We start from the raw sequence: 17549 nt of genomic DNA, 5'->3' as shown, positions 1-17549 counted from the left end.
ACCCTGAAATTTTCTCTCCCTTGCCCTCCACCCCAAGTCCTTGATGGCAACAAATGGCAAAGAAAAAAAAAAAGAGAGAGATGTAAAGAACAGTGAAACCCTATTTTTTTTTTTTTAAAGATTTTATTTACTTAAGAGAGAGACAGTGAGAGAGAACATGAGCAAGGAGAAGATCAGAGGGAGAAGCAGACTCCGCATGGAGCTGGGAGCCCGATGCGGGACCTGATCCCAGGACTCTGGGATCATGACCTGAGCCGAAGGCAGTCGTCCAACCAACTGAGCCACCCAGGCATCCCTGTGAAACCCTATTTTAAAGGCCACTTAATCCTCTGCAGGGCCTCGGGCTCCCTGAGGATTTGAACTTTCGTTCTAAAAGGATTAAGTGAAACCCTATTTTAAAGGCCACTTAATCCTCTTAGAATGAAAGTTCAAATCCTCAGGGAGCCCGAGGCCCTGCAGGAATGGCCCCAGCCTCCCTATCTCTTCAGGGCCATCTTGCCACCCACTCCCCACCCGCCTGGGATATTAAATAGCAAACTAGAATAATAACGACCAGGATTTCTCGCACTTTACAGGTCCAAGCTATAACAGCTTCATTTTATAGGCAAAGAGAGAGAAGTTAAGTCATTTCTCCCAGCAGGAAAGGTGGGGTTTGGCCCCAGCAGTCTGAGTCACCGTGTGAAGTGGCCCTCTCTAGAACTACTGGACACTAGTTCCTGGGGACTAGGCCTGGGATAAGAATTGTACCTGGCTCCCCAGGTGATTCTTATGCACTTTTGATAACTGCCCAAGAGGCTGGCACTGTGTCTGGCACACAGAAGGGGCTCACAACATATCCAGGGAAAGAATGAGTAAATGGAAGGAGGGACATGATGAGCTTGTGGGCCTGGGGGACAGGACCAGGAAGAGTGAGTTTGGGCTCCAAGAGATGCATCCCCTCTGTCTCCTCACCTTTGGGCTGGACCCATGACCTGGCCTTACCTGGCTGGCTGGACCCCAACGAGCATGAGGACCTTGAGGGCGATCCTTCGGTGCAGGTTCCACTCCTCAATGGCGCTGGCCATGATCAGCCCGCTGAGGAAGAGGAAGTTGGTGTCCAGGAAGTACTGGGGGCAGACCTTGTTGGAGGGCAGGATGCCGAAGAAGGGAAAGAGGATGATGGGCAGCAGGGCTGTCACCGAGAGAGGCAGGGCCTCAGTGCACCAATATATGGCCATTAGCAGGATGACAAATAGGCAGCGGCCTTCCTGTGGGAGGAGGGGGGGGAGATGCAGCTCAGAAGGGTCAGTGGAGCTCTGGGTGACAGTGGGAGAAGAGATCCTGGGGCAGCGCTCTTCAAGGCATGTTCCACAAGGAAGCTGGGGAAAGGGTGAGTGCCCAAAGCTTTGACCTTGAGATGACATTCACCTGTCTGACCCGCATTTTGCTCGACTCTGCAATGGCGAAGCGACACTGACCATTTTATAGGACTGTTTGAGGACTACATGAAATGTGCCCTTGGTTTACAAGTAGACCCTGCGATGAGCACGAGATGGAAAATAGTTTACTTGATAGAGGATTGCAGAAAGTTCTGGAAGGGCAGCTGAGAAGGAAAACAGAAGGAAGCCAATACAGACAGTGTATTCATGAGTTTATCCTTGTGGGCAGTTGGGGCTCAATCCTGATGGGGGACTCTAGAATTGATCTCCTGGGAAACAAGGAAGCTAGCTTTTTACCTGCCAACTCTTGGCCATTACTGGCTGAAGGCTGCTCCTGGGAGCATTAACCCCCCCTCCGAACTTCTGGCCTGCCCCGAGTACAGTGAGCCAACATCCTGGTGCTGAGCATCTGAGGTTCTGCAGGAGACTACTGGCAGGTGTAGGATGATGAGTGCCAATGGAGACACGGGGAGACCACCAGCAGCGGCTGCCACATCCGTATGCAGCACTTAACACAATGTTCAACACAGAGCGCACGCTGTGTAGACACTAATGATAAAAAGTGGTATGTATGGGGCTATTAAATACCGGGAACTGTGTAATCCTCACAAAATCCCAGAGGAGTGAGTGTCCCCATTTTATGGAGTAGTCAGCTGAGATGCAAGGAGGTCACTAGAAAGACAATGACTGTGCAGAACAAGTCAATCTGCCTCCAGAACCATCGCTCTTCATCGAACCCCACCCAGCTGTCACCAGCAGAATACCAGAACCTATGATACATTGACAATGCAATGTAAAGATCCAGAACAGAACAGCTCAGTGTTTTCCAGGGCTCGAGCAGGAGGTGTGTGTGTGTTGGGGAAGAGGAGCTGCAAAGGAGTTCAAGGGAACGTTTTGGGATGATGGAAATGTTCTAGAAACAAGAGTACAGCGATGATGATGCCTTCATTTCTGATACAACGGTGTTTCATTGGATCCATCATCAATAACATCTTATTATTAATCATATGGTCACTGTTAGAATAAAATACTTACTGTCCTGACCTTGTTTTCTTATGTTCTCTCAAGGCCATGACCTTGCATGTTCCAGGAGACACAGACTGTTCCTTGAATCTGACTTTAGTAGGTTTGGTTGACTTAGTGTGCGCAGGACATTGAACTGAATTCCATCCTAACAAGCACCGTCCTAATACAACACACCCTCAGCTACACTGTCAGGCATTAGCTACATGCAGACACTAGGAAGAGTTAATCGATTTAACAGAGGGATAAGGGCAGGATCGGGGGACCGATGACTTTGGCAACAATCTAAGCAGAGATTACCAGTGACTAGGGTCCGAGGGAGTGGTGGAGGTAGTGAGAGGTGGTCTAATTCGGGGTCTATTTCCAAAGGAGAGCCTGATGGCTTTGCTGAGGATCTGTTGGGACGTGTAAGGCAGAGAGAGCAACCAGGAGGGATTCCAAGTGTTGGTCTCAGGAGGGGGGAAGAATGAGGTTGCCAGTTACTGAGCCGGGCGACTGTGGGATTGTGGGATATACCCACACAGATCTGTGTAGCCCAAAAACACATCCTGTTTTCTCAACAACCTGGCTGGGAGTTGAGACCAGGAAAATGAGTGAGACGTAGCCACTGCCCTTTAGCCAGGAAATCTGACCATGCCAATAATAGAACAGTCCTCTGTGGCTAGTTCTTCCCAAACTCAAGTGACCCTCGCAGACTCTGCCTACCAAGTCTCCCGCAAGCAGAGTATGTTGGTGAATGTTTAACAACTGGAAAGCTCTGTGTATGTGTGTGTGTGTATGTGTAGAAATTCTTTTTTTTTTTAAGATTTTATTTATTTGTTAGAGAGAGAGCAAAAGCAGGGGGAGGGGTAGAAGGAGAAGCAGGCTCCCTGCTGAGCAGGGAGCTCGATGTGGAACTTGATCCCAGGAACCCCGGATCGTGACCTGCGCCAAAGGCAAAGATAAGCTTAACCTCTTAACTGACTGAGCCACCCAAGTGCCCCTGTGTGTAGAAATTCTTGATGAGTATTTTGTTTAGCTAAGAAATCACTCATGTCCATTGACAAATGAATTTAGTTTTACTATGAATGCCAGTTTATATTTTTATTTACATTAATGACTAAGACAAGAAGGAAGCAAGGAAAGTATGTCAGAAATTCACTTGTTCACCAATGATGTGAGCGACTTCTTTACTGAATCAAATGATAGTTTTCAAATACTGGAAAAATATGCCCTCATTTTGGGGGGCTATTCACAATGTAACTGCTGTAGACACAACACATTTTATGTTTAATCTGCACTGTTAACATTTTCTATCACTTTCTTAAATTTAAACAAGCAAGGGGCTCCTGGGTGGCTCAGTCGGTTAAGTGTCCAACTCTTGATTTTGACTCAGGTTATGATCTCAGGGTTGCAAGACGGAGTCCCACATCGGGATCGCACTGGATGTGGAGCCTGCTTAAGATTGTCTTTCTCCCTCTGCCCCTTCCTCAACCCTTTATCTCAAAAAAAAAAAAAAAAAATCTAGACAAGCAACCAAACAATAAGCTAAGCCCTGATTTGCAGTGTTTGCCAACCTTGCCAACTAGGTGTAAATACCTCCACGTGGTTGATTTCAAGCTATCGGGTGGCATCACTGAACACAGAGTTGGCACGAGATGGGCAGTACACACCCCTGCACAGCATTTCCTCCATACATACTGAAGTAAATAGAGCAGATACAGATAATCTCAAGATCCTAGATAGTCATAAAATAATAAGCAACTGGTAAACTCTGAGTATCTATTACCTTTGTTTTAATATATTGAACATTTGTATAATTTCATTTTAAACATCTCTGTTTACAACTGGCTAGCAAAATTTATGAAAACTTGATAATCAGATCTTGAGAGCTAGGATACACACTCCAGTACCCTGTTGCAAGCATCCGGACAGAACATCCATGCAAAACATCCCCCCCCCCAAAGAATCTGGGTCACATTCTGTTGTAAACTTGATATTCTTCAACTCATGCTTGTGTATCATGTTCCATAATGCAACTTTCTTCTAAAAATACACAATTATTTTCTGCCAAATCTTGCTGCTGGTTCAGGAAGATATGCCACATCTATCTTGTTTTCTATATACTACCTGCCAGACCAACAGTTATCCTGGTTTAGAAGATAGAGGTCTGTCTTAGCTTAGGCTGCTATCACCAAAAACCGTGGGCTTAGTAGTTGAAACAACAGACATTTACTCCCCATAATCCCAGAAACTGGGAAATTGAAGATCAAGGTACCAGCAGATTTGGGTTCTGGTGACAGCTCTCTTCCCAGCTTACAAATCCCATCTTCTCACTATGTCCTTCTCACCTGGTCCTTCCTCAGTGGATACATGGGGAAAGCTTGCTTTCTCCAAAGGCTATACTCTCATCATGGGGTCCCACCCTCGTAAACTGATCTAATCTTACAGTTTCAAAAGGACAGTAAAGAGGCTGTACAAACAACTTGACACCAATAAATTTGATGACTTAGAGGAAACAGAAAGACTCCTCGGAAAACATAACTTATTCAACTATCAGAAAAATAAAGAAAAGCTGAATATTTCAGTATCTATTAAAGAAACAGAATCAGGGTGCCTGGATGGCTCTGTTGGTTAAGCAACTGCCTTCGGCTCAGGTCATGTTCCTGGAGTCCTGGGACCAAGTCCCACATCAGGCTCCCAGCTCCATGGGCAGTCTGCTTCTCCCTCTGACCTTCTTCCCTTTCGTGCTCTCTCTCACTGTCTCTCTCTTAAATAAACAAATAAAATCTTAAAAAAAAAAAAAAAGAAATAGAATCAATCATCAAAAACCATCCTGCAAAAAAAGAACCTCTAAGGCCTGCTAACTTCAATGGTAATTCTACCAAACATTTAAGGAATAAATAATACATATTCTACACAAGCTCTTTCAGAGAACGGAGAAAGAGGGAATACTTCCCAATTCATTCATGAGGTCAGGGTAACCCTGTGACTGGCTTATCCTGATGAGGGCATCAAAAGGAATAATAATGGTTGAGCATTGCTGGGACATGCAAAGTCATCTGGAAAACCAGTTTCCTTGTCTCTCCTGCCTCGCATCTCTATGCAAAAGAAATACAGGCACAATGACAGCCCAAACCACCAGTTTCTCGTGTATTAACTCATTCAGTGACAGGTACTATCACTACTTCATCTAAGTTATAGAGGAAGGATGTCCCCCATTAAATACATGTTAGAGCAACAGCAGGAGAGAAAAATAAACATGACCTTTCAAAAAACTAGCTTTATGAGCTATAATTTACATATAATCAGTTGCATCCATTGATAAGTACACGGTTTGAGGTTTGACAAATATACCACCAATGTCACATCCCAATCAAGAAAGAGAACATCACCCCAGAAAGTTCCCTTTTGCCCCTTCCAGGTCAAATCTCAGGCCCCTTCTAAAACATTGCTATGATTTCCATCACTAGAAATTTGTTTTGCCTGTCTTTGAACTTAAATGGAAGCATACAAGATGTACTTTTGTACTTTTTTGTTTGGGACAATGCCTGCGAGACTCATGCATGTGGTTGTGTATATCTACAGTTTGTTCTTTGTTTGTGCTGAGTAGTATTCCCTCCTGTGACTGTACCACCATTTGTCTGTGCCTCTTCCTGCTGATGGACATTTGGATTGTTTCCAGTTTGGAGCAATTATGACTAAAGCTGCTGTGAACATTCAAATGTCTCTGCTTTGGGGGTAATGCCCTATAAGTCCTTTTGTGCCTTGTATGACACAATATATAATGGGGGTGGGAGAAAGATGTTACTGATAAATTCTGGCTGTAAGGGGTTGACTTTCAAAGGCTCTGAGTCCTTGGCCTGTTTTCTCACTCTCCCTCTTCCTCTCCTTCCCTCCCCTGTTCTCTCTCTGTTTCACTCTCTCTTCCCTCTACTCACTCCCACTCTCTCTCTCTCTTCCCTCCCTTGGTGTTCTTGCCAAGATGTCAACATCAGTCCTTTGAGGAGGGAAAACTCCACGTATGGCCCATGTCAGCTGGGGAGGTGACCCGAGGGAAATGGCAGTAATTGGGAAGTTGATCCTTGGCTGGCAGGGGGGCTTTGCCAGTAAGTGGGTCAAGAGTGTGTTTCATTACCTTGCTGGGTTAGTTAGGGATGGGAGCCAGGCCAAGGTGACCCCAAATAGCTTCCCTGCCCTGGCTGGGCTTCCTGTGGACAAATGGATCCAGAACTGCCAGCTGGATGCCAGACATCTGGTGGGGAATTAATAAGTATTACTGCCCCTCACCCCCCAACCCTGCCAGGCCTTGAGAACAGAACTGACCCCCAGAGATCTAAAGTCTCTTGGGAGGCTTGGAGGCAAGGAACTGGGGCCCATGTACACTAAGTGGTGGGGTCTCAGAGATTGAGCAGGCTGAGCCAGTTCCCACCTCCAGGCCTTTGCACCTGCTGTCCCCTCTGCCTGCCCCTCGACCCTGATCTTGGTCCAGCTGGCTCCTGCTTGCTGTTTGGCTCTCATCTCAAAGGTCGCCTCTTTGGGGAGTGACCTGACCATGTGATCTGACCGTGCGATCAATTGTGGTCTGATTTCCATTGTCTGGCCTTGTTTTTGTCAAGCAGTTCTCAATAGCTCAAGTATTTCTTGTTTGTTGCTTTATTATTTCCTTCCCCCTACCAGACCATAAGCTCCATACAAACACGACCCTTGTCTTTATTTGTTCACCTCTGTCTCCAGGGCCTCAGTGGATATTTGTTGAATGAATAAATACATGATGTAAATCAGGCAGCACAAACTCAAGTACAGGGGACCATTTAATGAGTGAAGCGGGTTGGCTGAAGAAAAAGATCACATCGCTATCTCCCATCTGATTGGCACTTGGGGCAGTGCCATTATTTTAGTAGCAGGAAAATGCCTAGGCTTGATAATAAATCACAGTTGGGACTGGGCCTCCGAGTCAGGAATGCAATAGGGAGGAGTGGGGACTGCAGCGAACAAGGGGAGGGTATTGGTCCCTCTAAGAACAGCAACTCCTGCTCAGCTTCTAGTTGTTGCCATGAGAACATGAGCCCCATAATGCCTGATTTCTGATTTTTCAAAAGCATCTTGACACTGTGTTTTTATTGGAACATCTCACAGTTTTGAAAGATTCGCTCATTAAGAAGAAAGTAGTCGGCAAAAAACCCACATCGTCAAACATTACCAAACCCATGGTCATTGGGTTATGATGGTTTTAATCGGTGTAAAAGTCCAGAAAAGTGCTCACACATACACAATTCTGAATCTAATTCAGGTTGTTCACAGATTACTAGGGATTGTGGGATGCTCTATTTAAATCTTTGCTCCATTTTTAAATTCTTATTTTACAGGTATAGAAACTGAGGTCTGCAGAGGGGCAGTGATGTCTTGAGGACAACACAGAGCATGAGAGCTGAGATCTCCCTGCACTCAGGCCTGGTTACCATTTAAATGGTGGGCCAGGGGGTAGGGTTGGGGGGGACCCACGATTTGACCCCAACCCCCAGCACATCTGCCTCACTCACCTCTGCCTCCTGGGTGAACTCAGACCAGCCACCTGGCCCTGTGGAGGAGGGTCAGTCTGCCTGTCAGCAAATGGAGACTTCCCTTGATCTCTCAAGGGCAGATTAGGGTAGAAGCATGGAGTCACATGATCCCAGGGCCCTGTTCCTTTGAATTTTAACTTGTGAGTTTAGAGGTCAGGGCAGGTGTCTCGTCCTGCCGAGACTCATTTTCTAGATCATCTCAGAGTCAGCAATTTGCCTCTTTGCCACTTGCTTCTGTCTCGAGGCTCCACTTCAGGAGATGGGATCTTGCTGAGAGGACCCAGGGTCGACGGAATCAGAGCTTCCAGTGAAATTTCTCGCAGCTGCCCAGGCCCTCACCTCTGCCACTGGAAGCTGGTACCATTCGGCTGAAACCTCCAGGAGTGGATGAGCCTAAAGGAGGCTACTGCCCAAGGAGACAGGTGTTGGAAGCTCTTGCTTGTCCTATCAAGGTTGACACAGAGGCCAGATTTGGGATGAACTTGATATGGAGGGGGTTGAGCAATGCTGAAATGGGAAGAAAAAAAGTACCAAGGGTATCTCCAGGACTGGGCTGTCCGCATACAGAGCTCCCAGTCACACACAGCCATATATGTGCAAATTCATTAAAATGGAATGAAATTTGGAATTCCAGGTCCTCAGTCAAGAGAGCCACATTTCAAGTGCTCAGTAGCTCCTTGAGACTAGTGTCTACCGTCTCTGGATAGAGCAGATACAACACTTCATCATCACAGAATGTTCTGGTGGATGGAACTGCTCATTTGGCTTAAGGGCCCAGAAGTCGGGGTGTGGTGGCTCTGTTTCAGAATCTGAAGGCAGGCCACTGACTGAACCCTCTGAGCATGAGATCCGTTCACTTGCAAACTGAGAAGAAGAGAATGAGGGGAATCCGGGTGGCTCAGTTGTTAAGCCTCTGCCTTCCACTAAGGTCATGATCCCAGGGTCCTGGGATCGAGCCCCGCATTGGGCTCCCTGCTCGGCGGGAAGCCTGCTTCTCCTTCTCCCGCTCCCCATACTTGTGCTCCCTCTCCCACTGTGTGTGTGTGTCTCTCTCTCTCTGTCAAATAAATAACTAAAATATCTTTAAAAAAAAAAAAAAAGGAAAAGAACACAGTGACCCTGGGATGATACCTCACCAAGGACCCCATTAGAACAAGTGTGCTCAAGAGCGCTTGGAACACGCACTTGACAGGCAGGCTGTTGCGGGAGCGAGATTATGAATACACATCGATTTCTTCATTATTATGCCCTACTTTCCAAATTTCAACTACAAATACAATATTTTTTCCTTAACGAAGACATTCTCTGAATATACAAGCAATCTATCTGTACAACTCCGGGATTGCACTTTCCTTCTCTGAGGATTACTAGATAGTTCATGGTCATAGAGCAGACATTTGAGGTCAGCCTGCTTTCTTCCTCCTCATGGCTCACCTGAAGTTTTTGCCTCCATATCTGCTTTTGGATATGTAATCCGCTTACGGATTGTTTAACCCTCCAGTCTATTAATGCCACATTCTATATATATATATATATATATATATATATATATCAGTGTTCATGGGTCTCTGTAAGTTTTTTTCTGGGAGACAGAAAATCTGCATATGTTCTGCTTTAGTTTCAAAGAAGTCTTCTGCTATTAAAGATTTGAATGGAGAGAGTCCCCAACTTTCAATGGTTTGACTTAATGATTTTTCTCCATGAGAATGGCGCAAAAGCAACACGGCAGAAACCGTGCTTTGAATTTTGAATTTTGATCTTTTCCCAGGCTAGAGATATTCGGTGTGATGCCCTCTCATGCCCTCTCTCCATACTGGGCAGCAGCCTCGGGCACAACTTGCTGTCAGCCCCACAACCACACGTGCACACGCAACCATCGTGACCCCGTGCAACCATTCTGCTTTCCACCGCAACACTGCGCTAGAGGACTCCGCCCCACTGCTGGCTAATGTGAGCGTCCCAAGCACTGTTTAAGGCCGGTGAGGCTGAGCTGTGACGTTCGGTAGGTTAGGTGCCATAAATGCACTGGTGACTCACGAAATTTCCAGCTCACCCTGGGTTTGTTGGGATGTAACCCTGTCAGAAGTGGAAGAAGAGCTGTACTGTTTTCTGTTCTATTTGTTCTGTTCCTTCATGTCATCTTGAGCAACACCAATTATACAGAAATTGGATCTCCTTTGCCATCCATGCTGATCATTTCCCCCTCATCCTTTCTTACTTTCTTTCCCATCTCATTTTGTTCTATCTCCGTCAGCCTGTACGGCATGTCCTAGACAACATCCCTGATTATGTTTTTATTTTATATTTTATGGTTTTTTTCTGATTATATTTTTTATCTTTCTCCATCTTGCTGCTTCTAATGTGGCTTCTCTAATAGAGCAGCTTTGTTTCTTCCACCTGCTTCCAGAACACTGTTTTTTTGTTTGTTTGTTTGTTTTTTTTTTTTTTTCATGTCCTTCTGCTTTCCACAGTCTCTTCTTTGGCCCTTTTATTTCACATCTTGAGATTTATTTTAGGAAGGCCATCATTTCTTGAATTTTTTTCATATTTCACAGAGAAATGTCTGTCCAATAGTTTCTCCTAGTTGATAACACAGATCTTCCAGTATTTATTCTTTGTCTACTTTGTAGTTGATGTTCTCTGACTTCTTATTTCTCATACTGCCTTTTCACAGGTCCCATGCAGGCGCCTCACCACAGAACAGTGGCCTTCCTTCTCAGGCGAGTTCTTTGTGAAAGGCCAGTGCAGGGAGAGGGACGGGAGGGGAAGTTGAGGCAGCAGAGAGGTCTAAGCATCAGCACGGCTGATTTTCCTAGAACCCTGTCTCACTATGTCTCCACTCTAACCAGTGGGCTCAGTATGGAGACTAAGTGTGAAGACACAAGAACATCACAGTGCTTTGGTGTCTCTTTGAGCTTTGCATCTCTTTGGCTGAGACCAAGAACCAGTCCAACCATACAGTGGGTCATTATCCCTCCTTGCCCTTCTGCCTGCCACCTGAACACCTGCTTTGGGCCAAGGGGCTTCGAGCCTCCTCATCCAGCTCATCCGAACTCAGTATTGTCACATGTGTCTCGGGGACTCTCACGCCTTGGGCTTGGCCAGCATTCCAAAGGGCTCAGAGAGTAGAAAAATACTTTGGGAGAATCTGTGCCCAGCCCAGGAATGGCAGAGGCTTGTGTCACTCCTGGTCTCATGTCATGTGGTCTAAACCCCACCACCAGCGTCTGCGCCATCTGCACACCCCTGGGGAGGCGTTGTGGTCTGGCATCTTTCCTCAGGATGGCACGTGCCTCTCCTGTTGCTGCTCTCTGTCGCTGTTTCCAGACTGCTTCAGAAAGGTGAATGGAATAGAGAAGTCTGGATCTCATCAACTTAAACCACGAGTGCCTTCCACCTAGGGATTTTGTATCAGAAAGGGCTATCTTGCCTTTTGCTTGCCTGTGTTTGCACGCACAGGAGCAGTAGCCTGGGTGCTGGAACAAGGAGGGCCTGAATTAGAAATGCAATCCTTCCACACCCAGGCTGTGTGATCCCGGTATTCAGCTAGCCTTGGGCTTGGTTTCCTCATCTGCAGGAGGCACGTCATCACAGCACTTGCCTTGCAGAGTGATGTTTCTCGTGTGCGGTAACCAGTGTCCCAGGGAGAGTTATGTGAGAATACGCCATTAATTATGAGCTGTCGTTATGTTTTATGCAAGTTCAATTTCTGGAAGTTAGGCTTCAAAAAGATTGTTCTTAATTCTTTAAAACAAAACAAAACAAAACAAAATACGAAAGCTACAATGAACCTGAGATAATTTAATCCAGTGGTTCTCCACAGGGGGTGATTTTGTCCCCTGGAGAACAGTTGTCTGGGGACACCTGGGGTTGTCATGATGGGAAGGCCACTACTGTTGTCTAGTGGGTAGAGGCCAGGACGCTGCTAAACCACTCACAGTGTACAGGACGGCCCCACGACAAAGGATTATTTGTTCCCAGTAGCATTAACGTCCATAGAAACCCTAGTCTATGCTAACCCCTCACACAATGGGTTGTCCAGAGAAGGAAAGTGGCTTGCCTGGGGTCACATAGTGAGTAAGAGGTAAGGACTTGACTTACCTTGTTTCATTGAAAGACTGTTGTGCCTGGAGCTTTACCAGGCAGAGGAGATGGGAGCAGGGTTGGACAGGGGTGAGGCAAGTATCCCTCGCTGACAGTGAGCCCAGCTTCAACTCTGCTCCCTGGCTGCCTCTCCAGGCTTCCGCTAGTCCTGGCCCTGGGTGAGACCGGGGGTGTCAGGGTTGGTCACCACAGTCCTTGACCCTGACCTCCTCCTGCCAATGAGTAGGCATTTCAAACAGGCATTTCTAACCTAGGCATTTCTTACAGGAAGGCTTATAATCCCTCCCACCAAGGAAATTCCAGCTTCTCAGGTTAGCTCGTCTGTTACTACAGGGAGTAAAGTCTGCAGACAAAATGCACAGAGATGAGGGGGGAGAAAGAAGAAAATGCCATGTCAGGCGGTTAATTTTTGAGCTGGGGAATGATTTCCAGACAGACACAAGGCCACTTTTTTCCACTGCCCCCTCGCTTGCCCCCTTCACTCAGCAAATGTCCTCTGAGGCCAGGGGCAGGAGCTGTGCAGAAACTGTGTCCTCTCCTCCCCTGCCCCCTTCCCCTCTCTACCCCATCTCCCCACTGAGTCACAGCAGACATTTTCGTCGGGACACTGCGGCATGGCCAGGCTCTCAGCGGGCACTGGTGGTGGCTCCATGCCAGGCAGAAAGGGGGTTGGCCGGCCCTTCAGGGAGCAGGCCTGGGGCCAGCTGCCCACGGCGGTGCCCTCCAGCTGCCCACGAAAGCCCCCCCACCCAGGGTTGTGCAGGGCTGACTGTGGGAAGCCCTGAACACTAGCCAGGCAGAAGCTGTGCCTTAAACCTCTCTGTATTCTCTCATGACCTCCAGTCCAGCGCCTAAGCCTCGAACAGAAACCCCGGAGCCACCAGGGCCCGGAAGCTTCGTGGCTCAGGCGCTCGCTGCTAGTGGGAAAGACCTCAAGCAGACCGCCTCCCCTCTCAGAGCCCCGTTTTTCTCACCCATAACAGGAGAGGAATGATGTCACTGTCACCAGGGTGGGACAACATGTGGAAGATGGCCAGTCCCCGGGAGGCAGAAGCAGTTGGGATCAGCAGAACGAGCAGTGGCCAGGGAGCTAGGACACGGGGGCTGAAATCTGGGCCTGACCCCCAAAACCAGAAGACCCTCTGAGTTATGCTGCTGGCATCCTGAGCCGGAGGGCCTGGGTTCAAATCCTGCCTCCACTGCTTCCTAGAGGGGGTGACTTAACACCACACCTCGGTCTCATTTGGAAAATGGGGCTGATGCTGATGACAAGAATTTCAACCCCTGAGTTACTGCTACAAGGATTAAGTACATTCACGCAGCCAGAGTGCCGGGAGCGATGCCCAGCGGAGTCAGCGATTTACGGAGCGTTACCCACTACCTACAAGCTCTGTGCTTCAAGACGCTTCCATGCCCTCTTTGCTTTTCTTTTTACTTTCTTGGCCTTTGAAATGGAACATTTCATCCTGAGGACCTGTGAGGTACTTCAGGTCTGCCACGTAAGGATGAAGGCCGTGATTCTAGGGGGCACACGGATATGGACCCCAAAGGGAAGGGAGTGTGGTGCACACATACGACAGGGCCCAGGAAAGGGCCTGGCCAAGCAAGAGGGGAGAGAACCTGAGATGCCCATAGGCACCTGGGCATGAGGCCTCCACTTAAAAAGAGGGGTCCAGGGGCACCTGGGTGGCTCAGTGAAAGCCTCTGCCTTCAGCTCAGGTCATGATCCCAGGGTCTTGGGATAGAGCCCTACATCGGGCTCTCTGCTCAGCAGGGAGCCTGCTTCTCCCTCTCTCTCTGCCTGCATCTCTGCCTTCTTGTGATCTCTGTCTGTCAAAAAAAAAAAAAAGGGGGGGGGTTTCCAATAGAGCCAGCCGACGCTCCGGGGCACGGGGCTACCGGGAAGGCCACGGTCCTAGCAGAAAATCCTGGGCTACCCTCCAACAAGCTGGGAGCTCCAGACTGATAGGCATCCCTCTGAGCTGCTGGGTCCCCAGCACACCAGGAGGCATGTTACGCCAGCCTGTGAGAACTGGGAGGGACATCAAAGGGAACGTGGCCACGGCCCTTCCGTGAAAGCCTGTAGGCTCGGGGCATGTCCCCGCTCTCCCCTCCCGTCCCCACTCTCTCCATCAATTCTCCCTTATTGCCTCAGAGCGACACCACAGCTACTCAACGTGGCTATATGCACGGAGCCCTGCGACAGGCCAGGTGGCTGCCCATGGATTCCCTGGTTCAACCCCACCCACAGCTCCAGGAGACCGCACTGCAGCTGTCCCCCATCTGCCGAGGCTCAGAGAGCTCGACGGACTTGTCCCAGGTCACGTGGCCTTGGTGTGAGCGGTGGATGGGAAAGATAAAGTGACCCTTTCCTGAGGCCCTCGCCCGGCCAGCGACCAGGTATGCCTCGGACATGTGGTAATGCACCTGCTTAGCACATGACCCCATCAAGAAAGGAGAAAACAGACAAAGAGAGGGTCTGCGGCTCTTTCGTCCATGCGTACGCTTCTAGCCAGGGATAAAGTGTGATTCCCACTGTGTGGTCTGAGCCCAGGGCCCTGGGCCGGGCTCGGCAATGAGAATAACCATGACCGTAAGTAACATCCAGCCCGTACTGAGTGCTCACCTGGGCGGGTGCGGGGCGGAGCTCCCTACACAGATTGTGACTTTTGCTCCACACACATGCTCTGGAAGGTTCTATTAAAGAAAATGAAAGGACCCTCCACAGAACAGTACTTTACAAGCCCTCTCACATCCCCTATGGGTCAGCTCAGTCTTGAGGGGCAGCAGAGCTGAGGGGCAGGTGCCCATTTTCTGGAGGAGGAGACTGAGACATAGAAAGTTAAACCGGAAACTAGCCCAGGGTGACCCAGAGGGAAACAGTGGAGGCAGCCCAGAAGTCCGGTCTCTTGATTTCCTACCAGGGCTCCTCCCTACCTTCTCCAGTGCCTGAAAATACCTGAGGAAGCAGTTAAGAGTCACCTGTGTCCATCTGGGCTCATGACTCAAGGGGTAAAAGAGGAAAAAGTGGAGGCGGGGGGCTCTCCTCAGGAGATCTCTGAGGCCACCTCATCCTCCTACTATCCCTCGGGACTGGATTGGTTCGACCCCTGGACTCATTAGCAGATGTTCTAACAAGTTCAAGTTCTCAGAGCCATTCATTAAAAGTGTTCCTGGGGCAGCTCACACATTACGGCTGTCCAAGCCTCACTAATCATTCATGAGCCAGGACAGGCGGGTGGGGTGGGTGCAAGCCCCGCTGGACCCATGAGGCCCCAGCGGACTGACTCAGCCCAAGGAGGACAGAACACGTTGTTCTGAAAAGAGAGAGCCACCCACTCCCCACTGTGTAACCCAGGACAGGACCTTTTCTTCCCCAGGCCTCAGTCTCCCCATCTGTCCAGAGGGCCCTTCAGTTCCCAACATGGGGCAGGGGTACACCTAAAGCCCCCCTCAGGGCTTCTCTACCTCCTCCTGCTCCTCAGAGCCCCTCCCATGTCTTTGGGGGCCTGTACCAACAGGAGCCCTTTCTCTGGCTGAATGTGAAATCAGGCCTTAAAGGCACTGGGGAGAGGGTGTGACTCTAAATCCCAGCTAGGCCCTTGAACTTAGTTTCTCCATGATTAGGGGGCCAGCGGTTTGTCTCCTGGGAAGGGTTGTCTTAAGGCCCTGGGAAGATCATTTGATGAACACTTGCCACTCACCTACCTCAGTACCTTTGCACCTGCTCTTCCCTTGCTCTTCTTTTATATGTGCTCAGCTTTGATCAGCTATCTTCTCCTTTAGGAATTTGTTCAAGTGTTCCCTCCTCAATGAAACCTCCTGACGCTACAGTTGCACTACCTCCATTATCAGCTCCCCACTCCCCTTCCCTTTTATTCCCATCATCATTTGCCATAGGCCTCACTTGTTTATCTGTTGGGTTCTGTTTTTGTTTTTGTTTTTTCCAATGTCTCCCTCTCTAGAATATCAGTTCCATAAGTATAAGGATTTGTGACTATTTGGTTCACTGCCATATATCTTTGGAATAGTAGCTGGCGTTGAGTAGGTGCTCAGTTAATAGTTTCGGACTGAATGTACTAATCACTTGCGGACAGCACCTGGCACACAGGAAATAGCCGTTTTTATTCCACATTCATTCTGGACATATTTATGAAGCACCTACTGTGTGCCAGGTGTCAGAAGATACATTGGTGAACGAACAAGATGGTCAGGGTCCCTACTTGTACTTCGCTATCTGTAGGGCACTTTACTGTTTATAAAGCCCTTGGCTTCCTTGGCTCCTGACCACGGCCCCCTGAGGTAGGCAGACCCATCAGACTGAGGAAACTGAGTCGGGCACACGCTCTGCTCCCACTCACGGAGCAAGTTCTTGGCCAGGCTGGCATCTACCCTAGGTCAGCTGAGGCCATATCCTATGCACCCACTGCTCTGCCTAATCTCCCTCAGGCACTGGGAGTCTTCCCTGCCCCTCCCATGTTCAATTCTCGACTGTTTCCCATCACCTCACCCGCACTCTGATCCTGCTGGCCCTGCTCTGGACATCCTGCGAGCCCCTGTGACACATGTTGGGGGAAGCTGGCCCCTGCTGCTGAGGCTGACCTGGGAGGTTTCCAAGCCCCTTCCAACCGTCTGCTGCTCACATCTCTCCCTTCTCAGGCCTCTGGGGTTCCAGGCTTCGGGCCAAGAATAAGGGGTCTTTCTCTGATAAGCATTATCTCATTTAATCTTCTCAGCAGCCCCTAGGAGAAGAGCTTATTCTGTTCTATAAGGGAGGAAACAGAGGCTTAGAAGACCCGAAAACCCACATAGTGAGTGGGGAGAAGATCAAGAGGACCCAGGAGCAAGCCTCATCCTCCGTAAAGCATTTCCAGACCCCTGGATCTGCAGGCTCATTTGTAATGCAAATATTACTACTACTTATAATAAAATAACACTAATAGCAACCATTTCCCTAGCACCTTTTATGTTCCAGGCACAGCTTAAGGTACGAGCCGATCTTCACAAGACCCTTATGAGGAAGGTCCTATCAGTGTCCTCATTTTACAGAGGAGGAACTGAGGCACAGAGAGGCTAAGTCACTTGCCCAAGATCACACAACCAGGAAGAGGGGGAGAGCAAGATGAGTCCAGGAAGTCTGGTGTCTGCGTTCCCACTCTCACGATGCTCCCTCCTAATTCAGAAAATGATTCGGGGAGGGGCACAACAGCCCAGGGATTCTGGACAGACCACTTTTCCAGAAGCAGAAAGCCAAGGTCTGGAGGCCAAAGGCCGGGAGCAGGAAATGGAGCCAGGCCTCCCAGGATGAGGACACAGGTGGGTTTAGCAGGGGTGAGAAGGCACTCTCAGAAAGGTCTCAGTCCCCAGCCCCCAACAAGAGTGGGGAGATGCCCCGTGAGCCAGGTGCCGCACCAGGCCTCTGCCAGGCTCCCTGGGCCTAAGACACCCCATGTTCTCGTCC

The 17549-nt window shown here is 48.9% G+C and overlaps 1 protein-coding gene across 3 annotated transcripts in view; it reads right to left on the bottom strand.

Moving 5' to 3' along the window:
- The window catches only part of SLC13A3 (solute carrier family 13 member 3), a 69218-nt gene that overhangs the window by 41700 nt on the left and 9969 nt on the right, over positions 1 to 17549 (bottom strand). For 2 of the 3 annotated variants that reach the window (XM_004746279.3, XM_004746281.3), the window contains exon 2: positions 982 to 1247. In XM_004746279.3, the coding sequence (XP_004746336.1) occupies positions 982 to 1247 (266 nt within the window). Of the gene's footprint in view, positions 1 to 981; positions 1248 to 12085; positions 12321 to 17549 lie in introns of those variants that run through there. The other variant, XM_004746282.3, reaches the window with a different exon arrangement.

Source organism: Mustela putorius, unplaced genomic scaffold, assembly GCF_011764305.1.
Source record: "Mustela putorius furo isolate JIRA1106 unplaced genomic scaffold, ASM1176430v1.1 tig00000592_pilon_pilon_pilon, whole genome shotgun sequence".
NCBI classification, from domain to species: domain Eukaryota; kingdom Metazoa; phylum Chordata; class Mammalia; order Carnivora; family Mustelidae; genus Mustela; species Mustela putorius.
Note: the sequence above shows the minus strand (reverse complement) of the source record. Positions and strands in the feature narration are given on the sequence as shown.